Raw genomic sequence first — 25,168 nt, 5'->3', positions numbered from 1 at the left:
GATTGAAAGTCTTTGGATCCCGAGCTGCTCGCCAGACAAACCAGGCAATTTGAAGCTTTGGGAAACTGTGACGGGCAATTTTCTTTGTTTTCTAACATTGTATAGACACAATTATAATTTTTTTTACCATTATGACATTTGGTTAAATGTAGAAAATACTCCTGCTTCTGTTTTTAATCCTTTTTTTCTTTCTTACTACTTGTTAGAAAAACCAATAAAAGACCAAATTTGAAAAAACCAACTGATCAGAACAATAATCGTCTGTAACCCTTGTGCATCGTCATCAATATCTAAAGCGCTAGAAATTACAAACACCAAGTATTTAAAAATATACATCACATTTATTCGTACTGACACCAAGAGTCCGTACAGAGTTTGTCTTTGTCTATTCGTGTTCGGGGCGTGACAGGTGAGTCAGAACCTGTCGCACGCCTCCATACATCCAACAGTCAACTAACTGTATCACCGAGCATCGCTACCAAAACACAGAGTTTGACATAGCGGACACACACCACTGGTTCTTCTTCTCTAAAGGTAACACAATGTACAAAAAGCAAGTCTGGAAATAGTAAGATTCTTGGTTCCATAAAAAACTTTTTTTTCTTCCCCCCTCCTCAATGTGTGAATAAGAAAACAATGCACTTATCTCTACTGAGCTTCTGCTTCGTTGCTTGTTAGGCAGCCAAGGGGTAAATTGATGCAGATAAGTAATGAGAAGAAACAGGCCGGCTGATCCCTGTATTACTACCACAGCAGCTTTCCAGGAACTGTTCACGCTCTGTGGAGCCCCAGAGCTGCAGGAGCCGTCTGGAAGTGGTTTGATGCCAGTCAATGCGAGGAACACATGATGTTAAAAAAAGTAAATGACTAAACAAATCTTTTTTCCGCACAATGTACACTACAGTACAACACTACCGTCGATGTCGATGACAACAAAGCAAATCCAAAACGTTCCGGGGCCCTGGAAAGAAACAAAAGGGAACTAAAACAAAAAAGGGGGGATGAACTCGGAAGAGCTGAACGTCAACTGGCAGACTCGACCCCCTTCGGCAGGCCTCGGGCCCTTTGAGATGGGAAAGGCCAAAGCAAGCAGGCAGTCAGAGGGGAATGAGGGAGCGAAGACCGGTGGCTCCCTCCGTGGAGATGAGGACGGGGCGCAGTGGCCTCACCAGGACGCTGAAGGCACCAGAAGAACCAGGAGCAGTGCTGTCCATGCTAGGCTCCGAGGCAGACAGTGCACCGAGCACTGGTTGCTTTTTGCTCGAACACCTGAGAGGAGCGAGAGAGAGAGAACAAGTCAAAACCAGAGAAAACAAAAGATGCAAAAATGTTATTTTTAATGCTGAATAACTACATTGACACTCAGGGAGTTTGGAGCCATGAATAAGTTTCCTTTTTCTTTCTTGCGATGAAGAAACAAGTGGGCGGTGAAGGACAATGAGGACGAAGAGGAGGAGGAGGAGGAGGAAAACAACAACCCGTCGCCCTGAGGAGTTTGGTCGTGTTGCACATTGAGCGGTGAACTTCCCGCTCGCCCTGTTGCCTAGGAGTTAATTGGCTGTGCCGGAGTAGGAAGGTTTGTGTGGGTGAGGTAATTAAAACAGTATTAGCCAAGGAAAACTTGGCTCGCTCAACAGCTGCGGTGACTCAATTAAGGGCAGAACATAAGATCTCTACAAAGAGAAAACAGCCTGAGCTCGGAGATTGGATTTCAGTGGTCATGTAAAGGAGAGCGCAGCCGGGAGAGAGATGGGGGGGGGGGGGGGGGGGGGGGGGGGGTAACAAATACTATTAAGCTTACCGGAGGAGGTGACGACTCGAACCTGGGAGCTGACGGCTCCCTCTCCTCCTTCGCTGAGGGCACGCACCTCCATGATATAGGTGCCTCCCTCCGGCAGTGAGAGCATGGTGGATGGGTTGATGGTTCTGGTCACCTGGTTGTGACCTCTGCCCTCCTGCTTGAGCAACACCTGCGGGACCCAAGCACAGAGTCACTTCAGGTTTACACTGTGTAAACAGTTCAGATGGTGGAGACACATCATTAAACACGAGCTTGGTTCAGTTTAAAGTTATAACTGTTATAAAGAAGTGACATTTGGGGTGATGAGATGTTTCTGTTTCCAAAATGTTTAAATATTGAATTATTATCATCATCAATTATTAATAAATGATGATGTATTTTGGTATAAATCATTACATCATTAATTACATTGTTAATTAAGCTCAGCCTTATACCAATCCAACAAGCAGTTTACACCACAGACTGTGTATAAACATGGACGACATGACAGCTACATCATCTGGATCGCCCCCCCTGGTGGCTGTCTGCAGTATAGGTCATAAACCCTGCCTCCTCCATGTCAGCAGATGGGACATGGACCAAACTAAAAAGTCAAGGTGCACATTAAATAAAGATGGTTGCTCCCATTTCAGGTAGATCTAGGTCCAGTAAGTTGGACTTTAATTAGTTATTTAAAGCTATTAAAACGGGGACAGATGAGCAGCTCCACCTTACGATCACCAGGGGGCAGACTCCAAACAACCAGCGGCACCCGAATCCAGGATATTCTGGCTTCATTTTTGTACAGTGAGAGGAAGTAGAGACCTGTTGTCCATCTTTATTTACAGTCTAAGGTTTGTACCTCTGATCCCTCTGTCAACTCATCATATCAACTTGACAGAAAAACAACAAACGGGAAAATAAAAATAAAAACAGATACTGGGACATACTAATTTATTCAGGAGACGCCTGTGGTTCTATATTTCTGACAAGGACAAGAAAACTTGCGATAGGAATTTACATTTATTAAAAAAAAAAAAGGTTCCTACTCCACCACCACCGTTTAGTTTCACGAATGTTTTTTTCAAACTGAGCAGACGAGACTTTGGAAATGGCTCATTACCATGTAACCGATGACATCAGATTCATTGTCGTTGGCCTTCACCGGGTCCCAGCTCAAAGACACGTTGTTGCCCTCCTGAATCCACATGAGGTTGGCAGGAGGTTGAGCCGGAGCTGAGGAGAGAATTCAAAACAGCGTTTTTTTTGGACCAATGAGGTCAACCGCCACACTTTTTTCTACAGGGATATTTCGAAGCCATCTTATCAGGGAGCCTCTGTGCTATATATAGCAGAACACGATTAGAGTCAGCACTCACGGGCCTTCCTGGTTTTGGCCGTGACGGCAGCGCTCGCAGGACCCTGGCCGATGCTGTTGAACCCTTTCACGATGATGAGATACACACTGTTGCCGTCCAGTCGCGTCAGCACCATGGATGTTTCGTTTTTCACGGTTTTCTGTTTCTTTCCCGACTCTTCCTGCTCCATGTCTTTCCAGTAGCTGACCTTTAAACAGAAAGTGACGACGTTGACTTCAAAAACGTGCACAAAGGTATGCACGCTGCACGCAAAATGTCACACGCTGTATGTAGATGTGCACGTGTCGCACGCAAACACAACCTCCGAGCAAAGAATGTACACAAACCTCGTATCCTCTCGGTCTCCCGGGGCCGGGGTTGGGAGGTTTCCAGGTGACCCGGATTTCTGATGAAGAAAAGCTGTGAGCCTTCACATCGGTTGGTGCTTCCCTCGGTTCTGTGAAACAAGACAAAACGGTGACGATCATTAAACGCTAAAAACCTGTAACTTCCCTTTTGCTCTTTTTTTTAAATCCACACAATCACAAATATCCACTCACCCCCCTCAGCAGAGTGGATGACCACAACTTTGCTGAACGGCCCGTCTCCCTTGTTGTTGTACACGCCGACCTTCACCTCGAACGGGGTGAGTGGGGGGAAGGTCTCGTCTCGGTACTTGTACGTCGTCGAGTCGGCTGAAGTCACCATCTTCTCCTTCCAGCCTCGGGTCCCGTTGGCGCGAAAAGCGACGATGTAGCCGAAGCCCTCGCCGTTTTGGAACTCCTCAGAAACAGGCTGGAAGAATCAGAAGGAGAGGAGCAATCACTCGAGCGTGTCTCTCACCGAGCGTAAGTGCAAAACCTGGCTCTGTCACTGAAGGTGAATTCTTTCTTCCTCATTTGAGCAGCGTATTCACTTCGAACAAGGTTTTCATTGAAGAGAAACCAAAAAGCAGGGTTAGGTTTTTTCCTCTGTGGTATAGCCCCATATAACCCATTTTCAATTTCCTACTCATTTACTGTATCTGTCAGCCGGTGTTGATAAAGATGCCGTCACTCCTGAGTAATGGAAACAAATAATATCTGGCTCAGTCGTGCCCATTATGTTGCTATTTATCTTCCCATGTCTGACGGGAGGATTCTTGGGACCCGGCATCTGTGTGTGACGGGTGCGGTGTTAATCCGTGGTCCTTCCTGAAGTGGTGGAACTGGGGAGCTGCCTTCCACAGCTGCTCTGCGCTTAATCAAATCAAATGCCAACTTATTAAGTGGGCTGGAATCTAATTAAAATAAGGGCTGCAGGGATTCAATCTTTGGCAAAATTTAATAAATGGCAAACACCTGTACACCTGTTTTTGGCAACAGGGCTGTGGCTCGCCCTCTAATGTGCTGATTTGCATACGGGCTTGGAGGGAATATCGTCCCCTGAAGGCATCGCCCCAAATTATGCCATCCAGTCTGCAGAGGCAGCGGCGGAGGTGTAGTTCACGTTTCACTCAACAACGACCAATCAGCACGACTCCCTAATTACAGAGATGATAAGTGGAAATTAATTAGCCACCATCAAAGTTATTATCAGAGCAGGAAATGCTTTTAAAGGAGTGCCAAGGAATATGGGTCTTTTTAAAAAAACAGCATGAACAAATTAACTTGTTAAATGTAGAAGCACGTGGGTTTGGGCGTCGAGATCGTCCCAGATAAGTGGGGAGACTGTGACGGCTGTTCTGACTGAGGTGAATCTCGTGGATGAAATGGCCGGGCCCGCTGAGCTCAGCGACGGTGACGGTGGGGGCATCGCTAATGGTCCTCCCAATGGCTCCCCGAGAAAAAGAGCGGTGTGTCTGAGTGTCAGCCATCTAATGAGACGGCTGAATGAAGCTGCGGCGACTGTCGAGTCATTCATCCTGCTTAATAACCCTGCCCACCGTGGCCGTCCGAGCTGTGACAACTATTCACAGGCGATTGGAGAGGCGGAACTGCCGCGCGCTCAAACGCCTCGACTGCCAAAAAAGGGTGAACATTCCTGCGCCGTCTCCTTTAATATCCATCTGCATTGATCACCGACGGACTCCTGATTTATCTCCAAAAGCACTTAGCAGAAAGGAGAAGAAATAGGGCAGAACTAAAACGACTTAAAATGCCAAGTAGCAAAAGGAGGACACTGCATCTAAATAGAACATCACAGCGGTGCCCAGTGATCCTGACACACTTATTGATGGGTGACTACTCCCTGTTCCATACAATGGTCTCAGAGGAGGCATTAAGAAGTACTTTAATTCTTCAGGTAAAGCCTGAACTTCAGTGAAGTGAATAAAACCAGAGCAGACTGAGTAATGTTTACACTCAGTCTTGTGTTGAGGCACTTTCACATTCATATTCATCATACCACCTTAAAACACCATTATAGTATAATATTATTATTATTATTTACCATACTTATCTACGCCAGTCACTTTACTGCTATTGTATCCTCTTTGCATCCTCATTACCTCGACTTACTTATATTTTAATGAAGAACTTTATTTTATACTTTTGCTTTTAATCTATTAAATAGTCGCTTATTTGTTATATTTGTGTATTTCCTCTGTAAACAGGCACAATTTGATTTATGTAAAAGACTTTGATTGTTCCAACGATGGAGGTTTGTATCACTAAAGCTGCAAATTCATGAATTCCATCAACAATTCTGAGTGATAAACTTATAATTGTAACAATAACTATAATTGTACCATTTAAAACCAAGTTAAAAAGTGCTTTACAATAAAAAAACGAACAAAATGCAAGTAATCGAATCCAAAACATAAAATATGACAAGATAAAATACTACATATACATTAAACTTTCAACCATACCAGTAATTAAGAATAGACCATACATTAAAAGTGAGTCTTCAGAAGACACAGCTAAGGGCCACGGTTAGTGGGGCCCTGCTGGAGGATCTCAGGTGGTTTTACATGCAGGCCCCGTTCACACCTGCTATTAACATCTGTCCTGAGAGATCCGATCACAAGTGGCCAGCGTTAAGTACGTGTGTTCCCACGTGATGTTAAAACGTGTCCTGAGTGTGTCTCCTGTGACCACGTGTGATCACATCTCACTTCTCCCATCTACATCCAAATTAACACGTACGCCAGGTGTGTTACGACTAAATTATGCAGTTTTCACCCAATCTGAGTTTCCAGATGTGTTCGGTGTTCTGAGTGCGTTCACACCTGTACGCACGGATCGGATCGCAAATAAACCACATGTTAATACCAGATGTGTACGGGGCCACAGATACAGGAAGGAGCCCGACCGTTCAAGGCTTGAAAAACAAGCAGACATGTTACTTGAAGGGCACTTAGAGAACGTCCCTCGTCCTATCTTATCCTATCTGCACCAAGTTTCAATAAAATCAGTAAAGTAGTTTTTGTGTAATCCACAGACAGCGATGAAAACATCACCTCTTTGGTGGAGGCCATCATTCAAATTGACTCTATTTCGGCGGTTTTATATCAAACTTAGCTCCAGAGGCTACTTTGTGTAACTGGAATAAAGAGACCCCCCTGTTATTGTTCCCCAACATTGGGGTCCTGCATTTATTTACAAGGAGGTCACTGTGTCATTCTCGGCACGCTTAGTGACACTCTTGAGTTATAAATAGGAAACGGTCCACCACCAAACGCCATCCCATCTGGAATGGACATTATCCTCCATAATGTGCCACCGAGGTGCACTTCTGCTCGTGTGAAGGTTATCTTCCCAGTGGCAGTTGGGCTCCCATACTTAATAACTACAAGAATAACTGTCAGTTGCTTGCACATCTGTTCACCGCTCCCCTGTTAATATATCCTTCCACCGATCTCAATTGCAAATTCTCGGGGCTTTGCTCATAGTAATTCTGAACATGCTGCACCCCTGAACCTGGCCGCGAGCCAAGCTGTCCACTTGGAAACGATTCACACTAATATCCTCTTTACTTAGCGAGAGATTTATTACATTTTGTACAATCATTGTCAAGACCGAGGGTACAAACGGATATTCATAAACATCCCCTGGATTTATTAGGAACGACTCCGCGACTCAAGGTTAATCATCGTTGTTGGTCTCTCGTGGGACCAAATTTTAAATTCACTACATCTTAATCACTTGGCCGGCTGCTGCGGCTCCTGGTAATATACGGTGTCGCTGGCCTACTTTGAGCTGTGTCAGCAAATTCTTTAATTGCGACCAAGTTGTGCCCTCAAACTCTGACACCCTGGATGGTTAGGTACATTTCCAACACAGTAAAACATGAACCTGTTTTAAATGCATTGAGCTACGATCTTGAGGTCCTGCTACTGTTACTGATAAAGGAGATGTTCGTGCCCACAGTCAACAACACGTGCACATATGCTCTATAACTCAAAATAAGGAGAGCCAATGAGGAGACCCTGAGATGTAATAAAATCTAAGGGTCAATTATTTCTGCTTTAGAACTGTTACATATAAATGTGAGTTTTGTCTTAGTTCTACTTGAACAGGTTCTATTTCACGTTTGGCCCTGAGAGTTCAACAACATAAGGAAACATGCAGATAAAGAAAACAGCCAAAATGTCTCCGGGACACTAAAAAGCGTAAAGGCGGCTGGGACTCGCTAATTCAAGTAATCTGATATAAACACACTCAAGTAAATGCTAACGTTGTGTTTTTCTTATCAACATTTATCGTCGTTACTGTGGCCGACATGACGTCAACCTGTTTCTCAATTGATTAAGTGTATTTAGAGACACTACTCGAATTCGGAATTCTAACAATACCAACAAGATGCTAACAAATCCCAATGTTAAAATAAGCATTTAAGTCATTTTCCACTAAGACTGAGAAATCAACTTCTGCTGATAACTTCACGAGTCCCACAGCAAGCGTGTCTCAACCATCATCACTATTTAGTGTCTCCTGGAAACACTTGTGCTGTGTTGTAAATATTCGCAGCACGTTTTCCATTTGTCGGCGAATCCGTTGTCAGATTGATGAATATGTTTTGTGCCTTTTTATACGTGTGTTTCCTTAAGTTGCATTTCCACCGTACTGTTTGTTATAAACAACTCATATTGAATTATTTATTGCTGTTGTGACTTAAATCCATTTGGGACCAGTTTAATTTTCCTTATCCCACTGAATGCAGTTGCTTCCTTTTTACAATGAGCACTTCAACCTCTGCTCTGGTGGAAAACCACTCTTGCCCCAGTGAACACTCTCTAATCTGTCTGTGGAGATTCTCAGTCTTCCGGGTCATAGTTAACCAAGAGGCGCCGAATTGAGGGCAAATCAATTCAGCGCCTCATCTGGTTTGTTCCTTCCTCGAACAGCTGAAGCCGGCTCCACCTGATCAAATCCTCCAGCGAGGAGTTAAGATTCAGTAAAAACCCCAGTCCGAGAAAATCCGGTGGAATGCTGCAGCAGATGGGTCTATACCCTCTCTGCTGTCTGAAATGGAAAAAGGTCACCCTGCCCTAATGATGGGTGCTCACCTGAGCCCTCTCACGCCTCACAGACCCTCTCTTCCACAGACCGAGACCGAACCTCTGTGTTATTCCACTGGATAGAATGCGCGTCGCGTTTTTCTATCACAGGGGTCACGGTTCCCTGGGAGCTGAGTGCATCCTCACCTGTGTTATTTTATCTTTGTCTCTGCAGCTGTGGTGCTGGGCAGCTCGTCTCCTACGACTTCCACAGTATTAAAAAACTGAGTGTGAGCTGTCTTTTTAAAAAAAATGGATATTGTACATTAGTGCGGACATGGTTTTCAGAAAAATCCTTAAGCAGCACGTTAAGCTTTTCCAGGGGACATTGACTGAAGCGACCTTAAAGCTTAATTCTCAAACAGCTCACTACGCTAAATACAAGCATTTATAATGTTGCAAGTTTAAAGGTGCAGTGTGTAGAATTTAGTGACATCTAGGGGTGAAGTTGCATGTTGCAGCTTACACGTTGAACCTTTTAAGACTTCATTTGGAACTTGTCTTACCTAAATCTGTGTGAATTCATTTGTCTTTCGTTAAAATCTTAAACGAGACATATTCAGGCTCCTAATTAAAATTTGGGTTGTTACTTGAAAAGGTTCCACAATCCTGTAATGTTCAGAAAACCTCCCTTTCCTTATGCCGTCCTTGGCTGCAGCTCGAGCGCGTGTATGAAATGTTGGCCTCCGCTCTCACTCTACCTGGCTTTGTAAGGGAGCGTGCCAGACTAGCCGCCAGCCGTGCATTATGCAAATGTATATTTTTTTGTAAAAAGTATATGTTGGACTAGTGATGAGAGGTTTCAGGAGGAGTGTTTTCTGTGGGGGAGAGGAGCACCATGAACTTTGGGCTTCTTTACTTTGCTTTTACATTCACAAGCAACCTATATAACGCACGAGAGGAAAGAAAGACTGGAAACAAGCGTCTCCATTAATCTTAATTTTTTCAGACTAATACGATCAATAACGTTTCTGCTGGAATTTAAGCTTCAGCTCTTTTTCTACTTGATAAAAATAAAGCATCCAATTTAACCAAAACTAAATTCACCACGGAAATACCTCTGCCACAGACGTCGACCTCCTCGTCTGGGTTATTTAAATCCTGCTGAAAATCCCACCAAACATCTTTCTTCTCCCATTTTAAGAACATCTCCCGACTCCTCTCGTCATTTTCTCACCCGAGCTGCTCAAACGACTCCTCTATGTTTTAATTAGATCCCACTTTGATGGTTCAGGGAATAGGAAAGGAAAGAAAACGCAGGTCCCCAGCACACACTGAGTGAAACTACAGAACCCCCCCCCCCCACTGTAAACTAACACAGTCAATCACCTGAATCAGAAAATCATCAGAGCGCTAGTTTTTTCCTCAAGCTCAGGAACCACGAGGACGAGCGTCGTCCATCAACCGTGTTTTATCCCCCTTAATAATGTCTGACAAGAATTCCCAGGCAGGAAAAAGTGACGCTATTTAATGAATGCCACATGCAGCAGCAACCGCTACATGATTATTAAGTTATACAGGATTTATTATTTAGTGACAGATGAAATCCTGTAGGAACATGGTGAAGCTGTGGTTTCAGTACAGATGTTTAAAGGGGAACGTTGCTTGTTGTTGCTCCTGGATCAAGCTGCAGGAATGTTCTGAGCAGCGGGGGGGGATGATACATTTTCCCCTCACTACAAATTAATTGTCACATAAAATTTTTTTTATGCCCAATAAGTTTGTTTCCATATTTTATTGTGTAAATGAATCATTCAATGCTTTAATCCCTGGTGATTTCAGTACTGGAGGCAGGGCTTTGTTCCAGAGGGTCACAAGCAGAAAGGTTTAGAGGAACTGGCTTATAAAGTGAATTTAATAAGAATAAACTCGTCAAAATCAACATTTATATTTATTTTGTTGTTTATTTACTTCATCAGGCAAATATTTTGTGATAATCAGTTATTGAGCCTCAGCAAATAAAGACCCACTGCTGGACCATTGTTGTCATGATGGAGTCCACTGCTGCAGAGCCTGTTTGTTCAAAGTTTTTTAATAGTGAATGTGTTTTTAGTTTTTACATATAAATGTTTAGTTTAGATCATCAATCAATCAATTAATCAATTTCCTATTTGTAAAGCGCATATTCACAAATTATAATTTGTCTCAAAGGGCTGAAATCACACTGTTTGAACTCTACAGGAAACATTAACAGCATTAAAAAAAACAACATCTACTCTTATAGTCACCTAGAATGGCTCATATAATTGAATCACTTGAAATAATAATAAACTTCAAACACGATTTCATTCTATTCATTCTAATGCTGTAGATTGAGTGGGTCTGGTGTGATGATGGGAATAGTTCGCCACACTTGAGGCGAATAGATGCTCATACCACACATCATGTATTTGAGACTAAGTCTGTTTTAAACATGACTGTTTGGAATTATAACATATTCAGAAATTAATCACATTCAAATTATACAGGGAACTTTGGTTGAATAATAGTTAAAAGATTTAATTTTGAATTCCAGGTTTTTTATCAGCCTCTATTAGAAAGCACCTCGGATTTCAAGGCCTCTCTCTCATACGTAGTGAAGATATCATAATTATGTGAAAATAAGAGGCTCTCTGGAGTTTTGAAAACACTTCACGGTTTGAATGTCAAGTCGTTGACATTCCTCGTTACGACAAGAAGCTGCACAGATGACGTTTAAGTGAGAGGAGACGAAATGAAAAGCTTCCATTAACCGCTGTTTATTCAACGAAAGAAAAATTGCAGTTTGCACAAACACCACCGTGACATTTGTGTGTTGTTTCTGTCATGCTCGTACTACAGAGAGACTTTGGCGAAGGACCTACCTCCCATGAGATCACCAGTTCATGCCTGCGGCCATTTCCACCACTAACATTCGCTGGTGCCACTGATGGGACTGTGTGGAAGAGGAAAAAAAAGGTTAACACTGCAAACTCTCTCACCCACTAAATGTTCCTTTAACACTGTTTACAGGCCTCGATCGTTTGACCTACATTTCATAGATGATTGGAATGTGTATCATGAAGATTATACAATGCGTCGCGTGTGTAAACAGACATTTAACAGAACTATAAAACAAAAGGAACGTGGTTATTGTGCAGTTTTTTCGTGGTTTCGAATTTTACACCCTTTGTCTGGTGTGTGGATCATTGCTGTAAATTCTAGGACGGATTAACGCGACCGTGTGGAGATACAGTAATTAGTCTGTTAATTATGATGAAGGAGATTAAACATATAAAATACGCCACTTCTGATTGACCGGCCGACCTTTGTAATTATTACATATTAGAGGAGAGAAACAAGCAGCAGCAGCAGATCCAGGCTGTGTCGGTGAATTCTGAGTCGCTTTAAATGGTTGATTCTGCTGTGTCTCTGCCTCGGGGCGTTAAAGGAGCGGCTGCATTAACAGAAACACTAAACTTCTTGAAATTCATGTAAGCATCTTATTGATTTTTAACGTCTCAGCCAATTAAAACTGAGCTCATTGACGAGGGGAACATGACGTGCTTGTGAAGTGCCGGGTGGGGGGGCACAATACACGATTGCAGCGTATATCTGGCACTGATGGCCCACACAGGATTTACCTGCTTCTTTAGTCCTCACTCCCCTCGAAGGCGCACTGGGATCTCCGGTCCCAATCGCGTTGCTCGCCACCACCCGGAACTCGTACTCCACCCAGGGGTTGAGCTCCACAGCGATGGCCGACTCCATGTTCCCGGTCACAGGGTCTGGGTCTGCACACAAGAGTGTTTGCTTGTGTATTTATTTATTCGGGACAAGCGCCACATTACAACAGCTGCACTTTTCTTCAACTTTAAGGGTGTTTGACTGCGTTCTCATCCGCATCGAGTGCTGAACAGTGTAAGAATCACAGAGCTTTAAACGTAAAGTCCCCCTGAAGGACAATCAGGCAGGAAAATGATGCTGAACGTGGTGAAAAGGCGAACAGGGAGTTTTCTTTATGGCAGTCACCTGATCTCAATCAGGCAACAGCAGGTGTTTCATTGAAGGAAGCCAACAAGAGGACTGTATAACTGCAGCTCCAAAGTGTCTGTGCATATCTGTGGGCTGTAGCCCGGAGGCCATCTTCACCAACAAAGTATTTCATATGATTAACCACGATGACATTATATGATCACTTGAAGGCAGTGTCCCCTGAAATTGAGGAATAATTCCTGCACTGTTTATACGATAGGTTGTAAATAAAGATGGACTGTGCATCTCCACTTCCTCCCACTATCCAGAAATGAGCCAAAGAAAAAACAAACGCTGCCATCTAGCTTCAATCGTATCATTTGGAGTCTTTGGGGGTGGAGCCACGGTACCAAGGTCCTGCCCATGCACTTGCTCGACCAATTATTTGCCAGTGTCAGCTGTCAATCCTCGTTACCTAACATCATCACAGAGGTGTGCATATTAAAATGAATCTGTATTTCCGAAGGTCCAGATTGAAGCATCGAGGGCCTTTGTGGTAGTTTCCCCTAAACTGTGGAACCTCATCAACTCTGGAACCTTTTAGAAACTTGCCTGAAAACCCATTTTTCATTATTTATGGTATTTATGTGGTTAACCTTACTTTATTATTTACTTTTGTCTTTTTTATCTCCTCTCCTTTTTAAACATAACGTTTGCTTCCCATCTGCTAACATGGAGGAGGCAGGGTTAATGACCTATACTGCAGCCAGCCACCAGGGGGCAATCAGGCCACATTTGGCTTCACTATTGGTCCTGTCGTCCATCTTCAAACACAATCTAAGGTTTATACCTGCATGTAAAAGCTGAGAGTCGACACTTCAACCTCGTCTTTTGTTTCGTTTTAAAATCCAATGTGGTTGAATACGGAGCCAAAACACAAATAACACAGTCTTTGTTGGTTTGGACTCAGCAGTTAAACACCTTCCCTCCACATTCTCTGTTATTTGGCATATTCCTAAAAGAGCTGGTGACGATACAGAGTTTTTTCCTGAAACCTGGCAGATGATGTTTTGACGCCTGAACAACGACTCACTGGCAGCTTCAGAGCACATCTGGACGTCTAACGCGTCACATAGAAGGGGAAAGCTGATTTCAGAGCTGAGTGACTACAAACTACAAAAGAAAAACTCCAGTTCATGAATGTGTTTTCAACCACGTTACAAGCAGGTTACCCAACTAATCTAATTTCTCCAGGGACGCCCGTGATCAAGCTTTTGTCAATATTGACTCGGCAGCAGCACACAAACATTGACTGAAAGCATATCCATGTCACAAATGAACCAGAGGTCTCTCTCTATGCTAACTAAAGCAGCGTTGGGGCGAAGCGGCAGAGCTCATGTCCCTTATCATCCGACGCAGCTCACAATGAGACCACTCAGTCAAGCAAGCTGCTATTCAAACAGCGGCTGATAACTGTGTTTGCAGGGAGTGGGAGCTAAAAGCGCTATCTGCGTTATGCTAATCTTAACAAGTTCAACACCGACAATACATCACACAGGCCTAATTGTGCTTTGTCGAAATTAAGCGCAGTTGAGGAGACATGATGCGAGAGGAATGTACACAAAGTATGATTTATAAATCAGTGGGGATGAATCGTTATCACACCTTCAACTCTGCTTTTATTACCAAACGGCGTATTAAGATGGATTATACACAACGCTTAGCGAGCCTTCATCCCTTAATGCTAACTGATGGTTTTTACTGTCAAGGTACAGAAAGAGAGGAGAAAGTGCATTTATGCCAAATGGACAAGGATAAGTGTCGTAATTCACACCTGAAAGGTTAATTTCACACTAACCGATACGAAACGGAATAAAATTAAAACCAATGACATTTGAAATGGGCTTAAATTACTTTCTGCTATAAGCTCCTCCGAACAATAGTTCAGATGTAAAACGGGGGACGGAGAACTTGCATTTTAACTTCGGGCGTCTGAGAGTTTTTTGTCCAGATTGAAACAAGCCTGATCCGTTACTTTCCGGATGGGATTTAAAAGACTGAGGGCGATAATATATAGAAGTAAATTGCCACATCGAGAATGTTTAATCACGTGTGTTGAAAACAGCAGCTTAGCTCTGATTCCCAGTCTCTGTACATGACTGTGGGCCGGATTGAAGCCTTTATGTGGCCTCACCTTCACCTTCCACATCGAGGGGCTGCAATTTTCTCCTTATTGATTACCTGTTTTGACAGTTTGCCAGCCTAATGAAAATGGGCTGCGGGCCTGTAAATTATAGGTGCTGATGGGGCTGTGGTTGTCGAGGCCACGGGTCCAGGACAGGGTGGCTGTGGTGTCGGTGATCTCCTCCACGATCACCACTCCGGGGGGTCCGGGAGGACCTGAGGGAAAAACGAGAGGTGACACAAACAAGGAATTACAGGTGTGTGGATGGATGACGCAACGAAGGAGGAAAAGCTGTTTGAATTCATCCTAAACTCGTCCATATTGTGATGTCTTCATCACGCAAACTATGTCTCACTGATGGATGCAGCCACGCGAGCATTAAAAAAGGATGCGCACTTGTGTGCATATGGTGACAACACCGATTCCCTGTTGTAATCTTTGAACAAACAAACAGCCGACAAGAAACACCTCATCCTAAACTGAACCAGGATTTGGGTCGGACACGGTTCTGCTGCCAACGATTTCCTGCTGATAAAGGGATACTAACTGGTGCTGTCTTTTTTTGGGGGTGGATTCAGACGGCAGTTTGCCAGTTCTGCTGAGCGTGACTGTGCTGCAGACCTTCCGATGTTTTAATACAGTCGAACATATGTTTACCGCGCTATTCAATAGTAAACGTAATCTGCAAGTACAGCAAATGTCTAAGGACTCTGGGGGGAACAGCTGTAAATGAAAAGTGGGCAGCTGGTACGCTCCATGAAAACCAATCTACTGTGTCCCCCAAAAAGTGCCCGTTAGAAGGTTACGCTGAAAGGGGGCATTTGCATCACGGGGCGTTAAGATGACTTTTGTGTCACCATGGGAACAACACCCGCTTTGTGACCAACGCATAAACCCTTATTTCCTTTTACGATATACAATCATACACAGGAGCACGATCAATTCATCAGGTGGCTGATTAAGAGCGGCCGATATTAACGGAATAACTAAGAGGCAATTTGACATTAAAGGAGAAAACTAAATTCTAATTATTCATTTAATTTAAACTAATAATTATAAAATGATGGAAAATAGATAGATAAACAAAACAAAAAGAAAAAGGAAACAACCTGTATTCCTAAATGAAATATACAATAAGATAATACTGAATTATTGCCTGACCAGACAGTTCAGAAAAAGCAAACTCATGTTAAAGTTTCGGTTTAGAGAACCTAACATCTTATCTCAAACTATCTAAAGCTGACGACACGCTGCTGGGATAACGATCCACTCGTTACATTATCAGCCTTCACATTCAGACGCTGCCACACAATCAGATCACGAGACAGTTCATCTGCTCAGCAGCTCGTATCGAACTTGCTCATGCAGACAGACCGTCTGTCCGGCCACATTCACAGTGACCGTAAAAATTAGTCAAGATGATCAAAGGGGCTCCGATAGAGTGGAAATCGTCTCTAATGTCTAATTGGCCAACTCCTCAGACCTGCTGCACTGAAAACACATTTGTGGCTAATTTCCTTGATTCACAGTAACTGCTCCACAGAATAGATTCACTGACTTTAAATATACGTCTTTAAACAATAGTTAGGATCCCATATGTGCACTGACTGAGTCCAGCTTGTTGTTATTATTCCTCTTCACCCCCAAAAACTCCTTCCTCAGAGCGTCCTGGAGTAAAAACTTCAAAAATAAAACATGTGGATTCTGCTATAGGGAGCTGATTCAATTCAAGGGGGGGAGGGGGGGGGGGGGCAGTGAGTCACCTCCTCCAGCAAAGATGTTGCATTGCAGACAGACAGATAACAAGCTCACCTCGCACAAGAAGCTCAGCCTCGGCAAACACCGTGTCAGCGCTGGTCTGGGCCCGGCACCCGTACTTCCCAGCATGCCTCAGCAATATGCTCCTGATCATCAGATCCACCGTGGAGGACTGCTGCAATTTGTCAAAGCAAAGCATGGAAAAGGAGTTAGGTATTTAGAAGAGCAAAGTGTAACTGTGCTTAGCAAGAGAGAGTGTGATTCCTCTACATCCTGTAGAGGCTCATGTGGCTTGAGAGATTCCTGTTTAATTCAGGTGCTCGCTCGCTGCTACATTCTTCAGCCGCCCGTATTTTCTCCGTTGAAATGAGAAACGCCCGAGGCAAAACTGGGAATAATTCAAGGTCTACAGGCAGCTGTTTAGTACGAAACCTGATTACAATTACAAACCATGCATCAGCCAGGAATCTGTGCTGCCTGTAAAGGGATGTCACTGCAAATACTTTCCCTCCAGAGCCCGGGCAGTAGCAGAGGACACATCCAGGCAGATGTGAGTTTAACAGCCACTGCCAGAGAGATAGAGACGTAACTAAGTCGTCCTCGTCGCTGGCGATTTCTTTCTTTCGTCAGGGGAGGGGAAATCTAAAATGTAAAACTCAATTAATCTTACAGCCTCGTAATGCTCTTCAGGAATATGTATTGAATGGGAGTAGTATCTGAATCTCTGCTTGAGTTCGATTAACTTCGTTTGTTTTTAAATTTGAATGCATCTAAACCTGAAAAAGAGTCAGTTAAACAAATAATAACTGTGTCTCAACAAATGCGTCCTTCTGTTCCCGAACAACGAAGGATCCTAAAGGTGGTTCCTTCTCGGGGGGGCAACGTATCCCAGGATTCATTGCATGCTGGGGACGAATCTAACCAACAGTAGATCGTACAAAGTAAAGAGTAAAGTCAAGTAAACCAAAGGAACGAGGAAAACACGGAGGTCGAACTCGTCCTTCTTTAATAAAAACGTGTTTAAAGGTGACGGTTGACGATGTGACCTTGATGTTAAAGGCGGAGAAAAGGTGTAAATGCTTTATCCGGTTTGTGTATCTTTCACTTTTGTCTGGATCATTTCTATGACTCCTTCCTCAGAGGACCTTCACTCCCTCCAACATTTTCAAACCTTTAAGTCAAGCAGAGCGTTTCAGCAGGAATGACTGTGCAGTCGTCGAGAATTGATTCATAACGATGTTTTTACAATGCCATAATTTAATGATTTAATGAAGAATAAGAAAGATGAGCGTAGACCATGTTATATGTCTACAAACGCCTTTAGATTCATTCACCTTGATAAGTTTCACATTATTAGTATTCTTCTAATTCATTATATTCATTCCTACTTCATATTCTAAATCATCGCTGACCTTGTTTCGACCTTTATTTCCTTTCAAGGCCATTAAAAATAAAAAACCTACTCTTTGATATAAAGTATACGACTGTGGGATTCAATAAAGTTCTGACGTTTATTCTAACTAATTATCTTCTTATCTGTGGGTGTTTGGTGCAATTAGTAGAAAACATTAACTACAGAAAGAGAACAAATGGAAACAACTCAATCATTTGAACTCAGAGAGGTTGATTCGCAATATCAGCAAGTTTGGGGCAAAAAGACAATTACATGAAAACCAACAGATGAAAAACTTGCTCTTACTCTTGCTCTTACGGTTTGGATGTATTCAAAGTGGCCGCCGTCCTGCTGGAAGTTGATGGGTCTCTGGTTGAAGAGCCACTGGAAGGCCACGTCCAGCGAGGTGTCGTGTGTCGCCTTGCAGCTCAGCACCACGCTCTCGCCCACGGTGACCTCCACCCTGACCGGGCTAAGCTCCACACGCATGGCCTCTGGAAGCACAAAGCTGCTGCACTGTCACCTCAGGCTAACCCGACGCAGCTGCATTCAACTGAGGCATCACCGCCAGAGCCATCACCAGAACCCGACCAGGACCTTGTGGTTGGGTTCTCGTGACACTCACCTTCGCCAGAGAGAAAGTCCCAAACATCCTGAACTAGACTGTGTATGGTGCATCTGTGGCTCTGCTCAAACCTGGCATAAACATCTTGTGTAATCTGATCACAAGTAGGCGTCAGTTCAAACCTGGCATTAGAATGCGTCTCCATGTGTCTCTGCAGTGACCACTTCCTCGCTCTATATGCAAATACAACTGTCCATCATTTCTGTTTCGCAAAGACCAAATTATGTTCTTGAAGCTCGCTGTCCTTCAAATTTGACATTTTTGCCGGAGTTCTCTAAGTTTATGGCTCCTCTGTTTCATCCTGAGATTCTTCCTCCAGCGTCACGTCCGTCACATGTTGGAAAAACGTCATCAACACGCCCAATCGCTCGCTGAGGGTTTTACTGGAATATTATCTCACGTTGGCTCACGCACACATGTTCCTGGCAGGATAACTTCCAGTAAACGTCTGGAGCTGCCAGAGGACGTCAGATGAGAAGTCGGTCCAGGACACAGTCACGTTCAGAAAGAATTCACACTCCCTTGAATTCGGTCTGAGTGATCGGATCTCAAATACGTCCTCAATGCATCCTGGCTGCGTTTTCACGTGTACTTAGAGCTGTCCACTTATGATCGAATCACTCGAGACAGGAGTTAATACCCGGTCTGAACAGGGGCCGATGAGACAGAAGCCTTTACACTGCTAAAGTGTGTCCTTGTAATATGATTCATGAATGTGAGGGCCCTTGGTTCACGGTTGAGCAAGTGCGATAAATTTCCTGGCACAGGAGCAGAGGTGGGAGGAAAAAAACGACATCGGGGACTGTTTACTCGTGGCCGACTTGTGCTAATTTGGCAGAAAATAAAGGCCCCCAGGGCATCACTTACCTTTTACCCACAGCATGGCCGTCATCTCTGCCGAGCCGAACTGATTCTCCGCCAGGCACACGTAGTTGCCCTCGTCCGCTCGGCTGGAGTTAACAATTCTCAGAGTGTTGTTCCGCAATAACATAATCCTGTGACAAAGGACACAAAAATCAATACGGGGAATGAGAAACAAATTCGCGTACGGACAGTTGCAGAGCGAGTTGGGGGGGGGGAGGTGATACTGTATGTTTGCGGTTGTGTCACGTTACAAGAATAGCAACGTTCACTCGGGATGAGACGAAGAACTGCTCAGATATTCTTGAATTAAACATTCATTAGATTACCGGTGGGAAATATAAAATAAAACTGTTTGTTGTTTGTGTTTGTGAAAAAAGCTCAGAGGACCGAGGGAGGTGGAGTCAGGAGCCGTGGTTGTATTTGTTGTGCAACCTTGAACAAAAAAAAACATGGTAATATGCTTATTTTTTAATAAGGATCAATCAATAATTTAAACATGTCAAATTTATCTGATCAAAACACGTGTTGTTAAAGATACTGACGAAGATTTCGGGACAAACACGACACCACGTCGTCGATGCAGAGAACAAACAAATTCTTCCTCTGACTTTTAATGCGATTACACTGATGTACTACGTCTCATCTTGAGCCTTTACGAGAACACAACAGGTAGCCACTTTCGTAAATTATAGAAAATTGTCATAAAACATTTGTGGAGAACACAACATTAAACCAGAGTGACACTCAGTGGAGCGCACACCCCCGCCAACGCCCAACAGTCCCCTAAAATTCAATTAAGCCGCACCAAATTTCACACACTCACACAGAAATCAGTTCCCCCTTAATGTGTAAATGTGTTTTTATTCCATCAAAATCCATGAATTATTGTCTGGGCAAACAATGAAAATGTAGATAAACATATTTTTCAAGAATGTTCAAGAAAGTGACAAAACACAAAATCGAATGATCCATTCTTCAACTGAGTTTCATGCTAATCCGTCCAATAGTTTTTGTTTAATCCAACTAACTAACTAACTAACTAACTAACAAACGGACAGGGGTGATAAACACAACCTCCTTGGCAGCGATAATATACAAATGTTTACGATTCTTTGCTCCTCAGCATCAATATTTCCATTAATCCAAACAGACGCTGCCCGGCGCTCATGAATCCAGCTGACAAACCGCTAAGTGTTGCTGCGTTCAATGATTCTAAAGCCAAAAGAAATCGGACAAAGAGAGCAAGATGTGCACATCGGCGACGTGTCCTGGGAAACACGAGTGTAACCGAGAGGAAAACACAACCCGGCGTCACGTCCCCTCATCCGGCTGAAGGACACGAGCATTGTAGTATTTACATTTTCACCGAGTCTGACTTGTACATAACAGCCGGACAATTAAGAGCTGGATGTAGCAACACTATAGAAGCAGGTGTGTGAGCATATGGCCGCCGAGGAGAAATCATGTTTAAGTATAGTATTGTGACTTATGTGGAACCGCGGCTTTAACCTCACTGTGCAAGTCACGGAATATAAATATTTATATCACAATATAACAGAGGTGGGGGTGCACGTTTACGAAGTTATTCTTTATATTAGAAAATCTATTTAATCTCAAATCAGACAATCAGATTGGCGGGGGCTGGGGCGTGCGTGCGTGAAGCACTGCTTGATGTTGTTGGGTATTTATTTTTATTTATATGAACACCAAGCTCTTTCATCACGGGCAAAGGTGATTGAAATTGGCGAAGAGGAATTTGTGAGGGCGTGACAAAATCTCGCCACACGTACACAATTCAGAGGCAATCTGCAGCCGGGAGACATTTTTCAAATTAGGGAGGAAATTCACATCTGACAAGGACACTGAGGCAGAAAGGACAAGATAGGGACTGATGGGAATAATACACAATATGCAAAACGATTCAACCTTAGGAAAATTTAAAGGGAAACATTAAAAGATTACAGCAAAACCTGCAGCATGTGAACATATATTCAAAGTGAAGGTTTCTGGGGTGAGGTTGGGTGAAGTGCAACAGAATTCTTCTTATTTTTCATATAGTAGAAAATCATTCAGCAATAAAAAAAAACGTTTTTCCATTTCAGAATGAAAATTGCCAAATTATTCACCTATTGTCCCGAAACCGTGGGTGTCAATTGAGTCGGCCCCGTACTTTCAAACTCGTGGCACTAATACTTTCTATTTAAGAGACAAAAGCCCCAAACATTAGTGGAAATCCATTTTAATTACAAACCTTCATTAAGTCAGCACAGCTGTCAATGCCAGATAAACGTGACGCCGCCGAGTTCGATTCCTGCCCCTGTTCCTCCAAGAATAGAGCCGCTCTCCATCCGTACACTCTTTACTTCACGACAAGGTAATGGCAGGAAACGTGTGCAGGAGTCATCCAGGTCAAAATCAGGAAATGCACGACTTTATTCTGATTTAGATTCTTTTAGATAGAGATCACTCATTTACAAGGTTGTTTACAAATATCCTGTTTGAGTTTCAGACGATGAAACCACAGAGTTTCTGAGGGAATTTCCGAGAAGTTAAAATTACACAAAATGAAGAAAATGACCTTAATGGTGAATGACACTTCACACCGAGGGAGGAGATTAAGTAACTGCTCTATCAATAATATTATTTGTGAAGAATTTTTCTGCTTTAAAGTCACAACTTTAAATCTGATTTGAATCTGAAGAAACAAATTGATTTGAAAGTTGTCTCCAGACAAGTCAGGGCCATTCATCAACATTTTAGGGCAACAAACTCAACAACTCTATCCCCGTCAATCAGTTACACCTAAACCAGGTCTTAAAATTACCTCTACAGCAAATTACAGATATGCACCCATCTCCAAACTCACCATAATTACACTAAACTATGAATTCTCTGCTTTTATCCAACTGTAAGAGGTCTGTGACGATTGTGTTTGTGAAGGAGCGAGGATCGGACTATCAACTGGCTGCCCTTGCTGTGAGGCCGTTGAACAGACTGCTGAATCTCAGCTGATAAACAAAAGGTCCCGTTCTCTCCCTCTCTCTCTCTCTCCCTCTCTCCATCTCTCCCTCTCTCTCCAGACCAGGGACGCTAAGCAGTGACTGATAACTTCAGCGGCATCGCTCAGTTTGATTGATGGACCCTCGCCCCTGCTCGGCCCCCCCTCTAGGTGCAACTGAGAGATGTTCCCTCATAACAGATGATGCATCAAACTGCATGTGAATTCCAAATGCAATTGTGCGGCCTAAATTGTCGGCATCTGCGGGGGGGAGGTGGGGCCGCGGCTGCCTCTCCAGAGCTTCCCCGGTACCTAAGGTGTTTTATTCTTGCAGTGACACTTAATTTCAGTTACAGTAATGAAACTGTGATGTGTTACAACAAGACACGTATATATGTTCCCTCAAAAGGCCTGAGCCATGATGATAAGGCTCCAATTTATGCTGCAAAACTCCGACGGAAAACAATATAAAGATATCGAGGGAGACAAAGCTTTTTACGGCTTCATACATATTTTACAGGGGAATTAAGTTTCTCTAACAGTTTTCTGTACTTTAAGCTGTGCAGAGGAAGAAGCAGATCTGAGGCTATTTATATCTGCGAACGGGTAAACCTACCACTGTCTTCAAAGAAAACATACACAATCTGTCCCAGTGACGGCAGCAGAAATTAATCCTCGCTCTAAAACATATAAAAGTACTTGAAGGGGTTTTATTTCAGACAGTGAAACAAGCCCCCCTTTTTGCACAATAAAGGGCTTAAGGCAGATCCCTACATCAGTGATATTTGGAGTTTCCATTCGCATTTCAATATCACAAGTTGTAACAGGCTCCGGGGCTCTGACAGTTTATCGTGCAATTCTAAAACAGTAGGAGTCTGCGGCACTGCAAGTATATATTACTTTAATATCTTTGTTATATTAAATCATTACAGACATAAAAAATAAATAACCAGGAAAAGATTAATGACAAAAATGCACTTATACTGATATCAATTCAAATCCCATGTGTCACCATAGGCAGTGTGTGGGGCTGTGCAGTCAGTGTTTGTTATTATGAACATGGAGTCCACCTCGGTTTGGGTTAGGGTTTGAAACCCTGCTCTACTGAACTGTCCTTGAGCACAACACTGGATCCCTGACAGCTTCCCACAAACTGGAGGTGAACAGAGAATTTTTTTCTCACAGAGATCAATAACCCGGAGTACTTCTCGTTATTTCATACACTCTCCGACCAACACGATCAAAAAGGAGATATCCAGTTTGTGAAAAGCTGGAGAGTGAAACTCGACGCCTCCGAAGAGCTGCTCTACCTTTTATTTGGTTGTATCCGTCTGTCTCCTCTCTTCCACGTTACCCGCGGCTTGGGCGACGCTCTGGGTTTGCACTCGAGCGACACGTCTTTGCCGAGCGTGGCGATGACCCGGACGGGGTTCGGGACAAAGACAGGAGGCGACGCTGTGTGAGACAAACACAGAAGATCTTAACATGGATGAAAAAAGTATAATATTTATACTGTTTGTGATTAAAACTTTTGCTCTTGTCAAAATAAATACATTAAATTAAATTTTTACTCAACTAAAATGAAGATATATTCAGTTTTAAACCTGTACTAATATTTAACGAGCTTATTTCCATACATTTGCTTTGGATTGTTTTCTGCCCCCTAGTGGTAAAAACAATACCCCGATGCCATTTGAATCCCTGTCCTGCAGCTAAAATGTAACAGAATTGAAAACGTGATAAAACTTTTCAGCTGTGGCATTTCAAGATAATTATTTCCACATTGCTGGCGGGTTCAGTACTTGATCAACATACTAATAACCAGAGTTTCCATAAGACATTTCAAAGCATGCATACATATAATAACGCAGATTTAAACATGTTTTCATATACCGTATAATGTTCCCTACTTTGTCTTAACTCTGTGTTAATTCACCATTATATGAATATGTGTTGTGGAGTCTGCTCAGTAACTGATGTCATCACGTTAATGATGACATGGCTGGGTGGTTTCCTCCGCTTTTGGGGAAAATGTTTTAACCCGTGTCTAACCGAGCTCCCTGAGTGAATAATAAACACACAACATAAACATTTTTTATAATTATTACTTGCTCAAGAGAACGAATTAAGCAGTAATGGTCTAAATGGGGCTGCAGGCAGGAGACTTGATGTGGTCCCGGTACCGAGCTGTGTCACACATCAAGGCCATCTACTGGCTGCGAGGCTTTGTCAGCCTTGATTATTCAAATCCTGAATGACGCTTTATACGTGACATTACACACAATGACAATTCAATCCCATCTGTAGCTACAGGCTGACCCCTCTCCCTGCAACACTTGTGTCTTTGAGCCTGAGTAGCTGCCTGAGTGGCAGAGGTCCCTGCAGACAGGAACAGAAACAGCAGAAAACAGAGCAGTTGCTGTGAGTATTTGTTTTAATCAAAATAAGAACAGGCCTGCAGCTGGTGGCAGCACTACCCTTATTGCTTCACCTGCTACCCTCCCAGAAGAGCTGGATCTGGGACAAGATCGCCGGCACGAGGGCAGCCGCTGCCCCCACGTAGCCTCCAGTGATCGCTCATCTTCAGGCTGTTATTAGCCGGGTAATGTGTCCTGATAGTGTTTGCTTGTGGACATCTCCCACAGAGCACACAGGTCACTGGGAAGAGATGCCCGGGGGGGTCACGCTATGAAAACATTCATCATGCGCTTCCAAATATCATCATTGTGACTGTGACTGGAAGAAAAAGGGTAGAAAGCAACTCCTCATCAGCTCAGAGGAAGATTATTAAA

At 43.3% G+C, this 25,168-nt stretch overlaps 1 protein-coding gene across 2 annotated transcripts in view; it reads right to left on the bottom strand.

Annotated features, from left to right (window-relative positions):
- Positions 1 to 321: 321 nt before the first annotated feature.
- cntn5 (contactin 5) overlaps positions 322 to 25,168 on the bottom strand; it is a 103,828-nt gene continuing 78,981 nt past the window's right edge. Inside the window, exons 12-24 of one of the 2 annotated variants that reach the window (XM_034604462.1) lie at positions 23,687 to 23,831; positions 19,382 to 19,509; positions 18,196 to 18,383; positions 16,551 to 16,671; positions 14,795 to 14,953; positions 12,223 to 12,372; positions 11,464 to 11,534; positions 3,699 to 3,933; positions 3,486 to 3,595; positions 3,160 to 3,346; positions 2,904 to 3,016; positions 1,802 to 1,970; positions 322 to 1,269 (exon numbers count right to left, since the gene is read on the bottom strand). In XM_034604462.1, coding sequence (XP_034460353.1) covers positions 1,166 to 1,269; positions 1,802 to 1,970; positions 2,904 to 3,016; positions 3,160 to 3,346; positions 3,486 to 3,595; positions 3,699 to 3,933; positions 11,464 to 11,534; positions 12,223 to 12,372; positions 14,795 to 14,953; positions 16,551 to 16,671; positions 18,196 to 18,383; positions 19,382 to 19,509; positions 23,687 to 23,831 — 1,880 coding nt within the window. In that variant the 3' untranslated portion in view covers positions 322 to 1,165. The remainder of the gene's footprint in view (positions 1,270 to 1,801; positions 1,971 to 2,903; positions 3,017 to 3,159; positions 3,347 to 3,485; positions 3,596 to 3,698; positions 3,934 to 11,463; positions 11,535 to 12,222; positions 12,373 to 14,794; positions 14,954 to 16,550; positions 16,672 to 18,195; positions 18,384 to 19,381; positions 19,510 to 23,686; positions 23,832 to 25,168) is intronic. The other variant, XM_034604463.1, reaches the window with a different exon arrangement.

This window comes from Hippoglossus hippoglossus, chromosome 13 (genome assembly GCF_009819705.1).
Source record: "Hippoglossus hippoglossus isolate fHipHip1 chromosome 13, fHipHip1.pri, whole genome shotgun sequence".
Lineage (NCBI taxonomy): Eukaryota > Metazoa > Chordata > Actinopteri > Pleuronectiformes > Pleuronectidae > Hippoglossus > Hippoglossus hippoglossus.
Note: the sequence above shows the minus strand (reverse complement) of the source record. Positions and strands in the feature narration are given on the sequence as shown.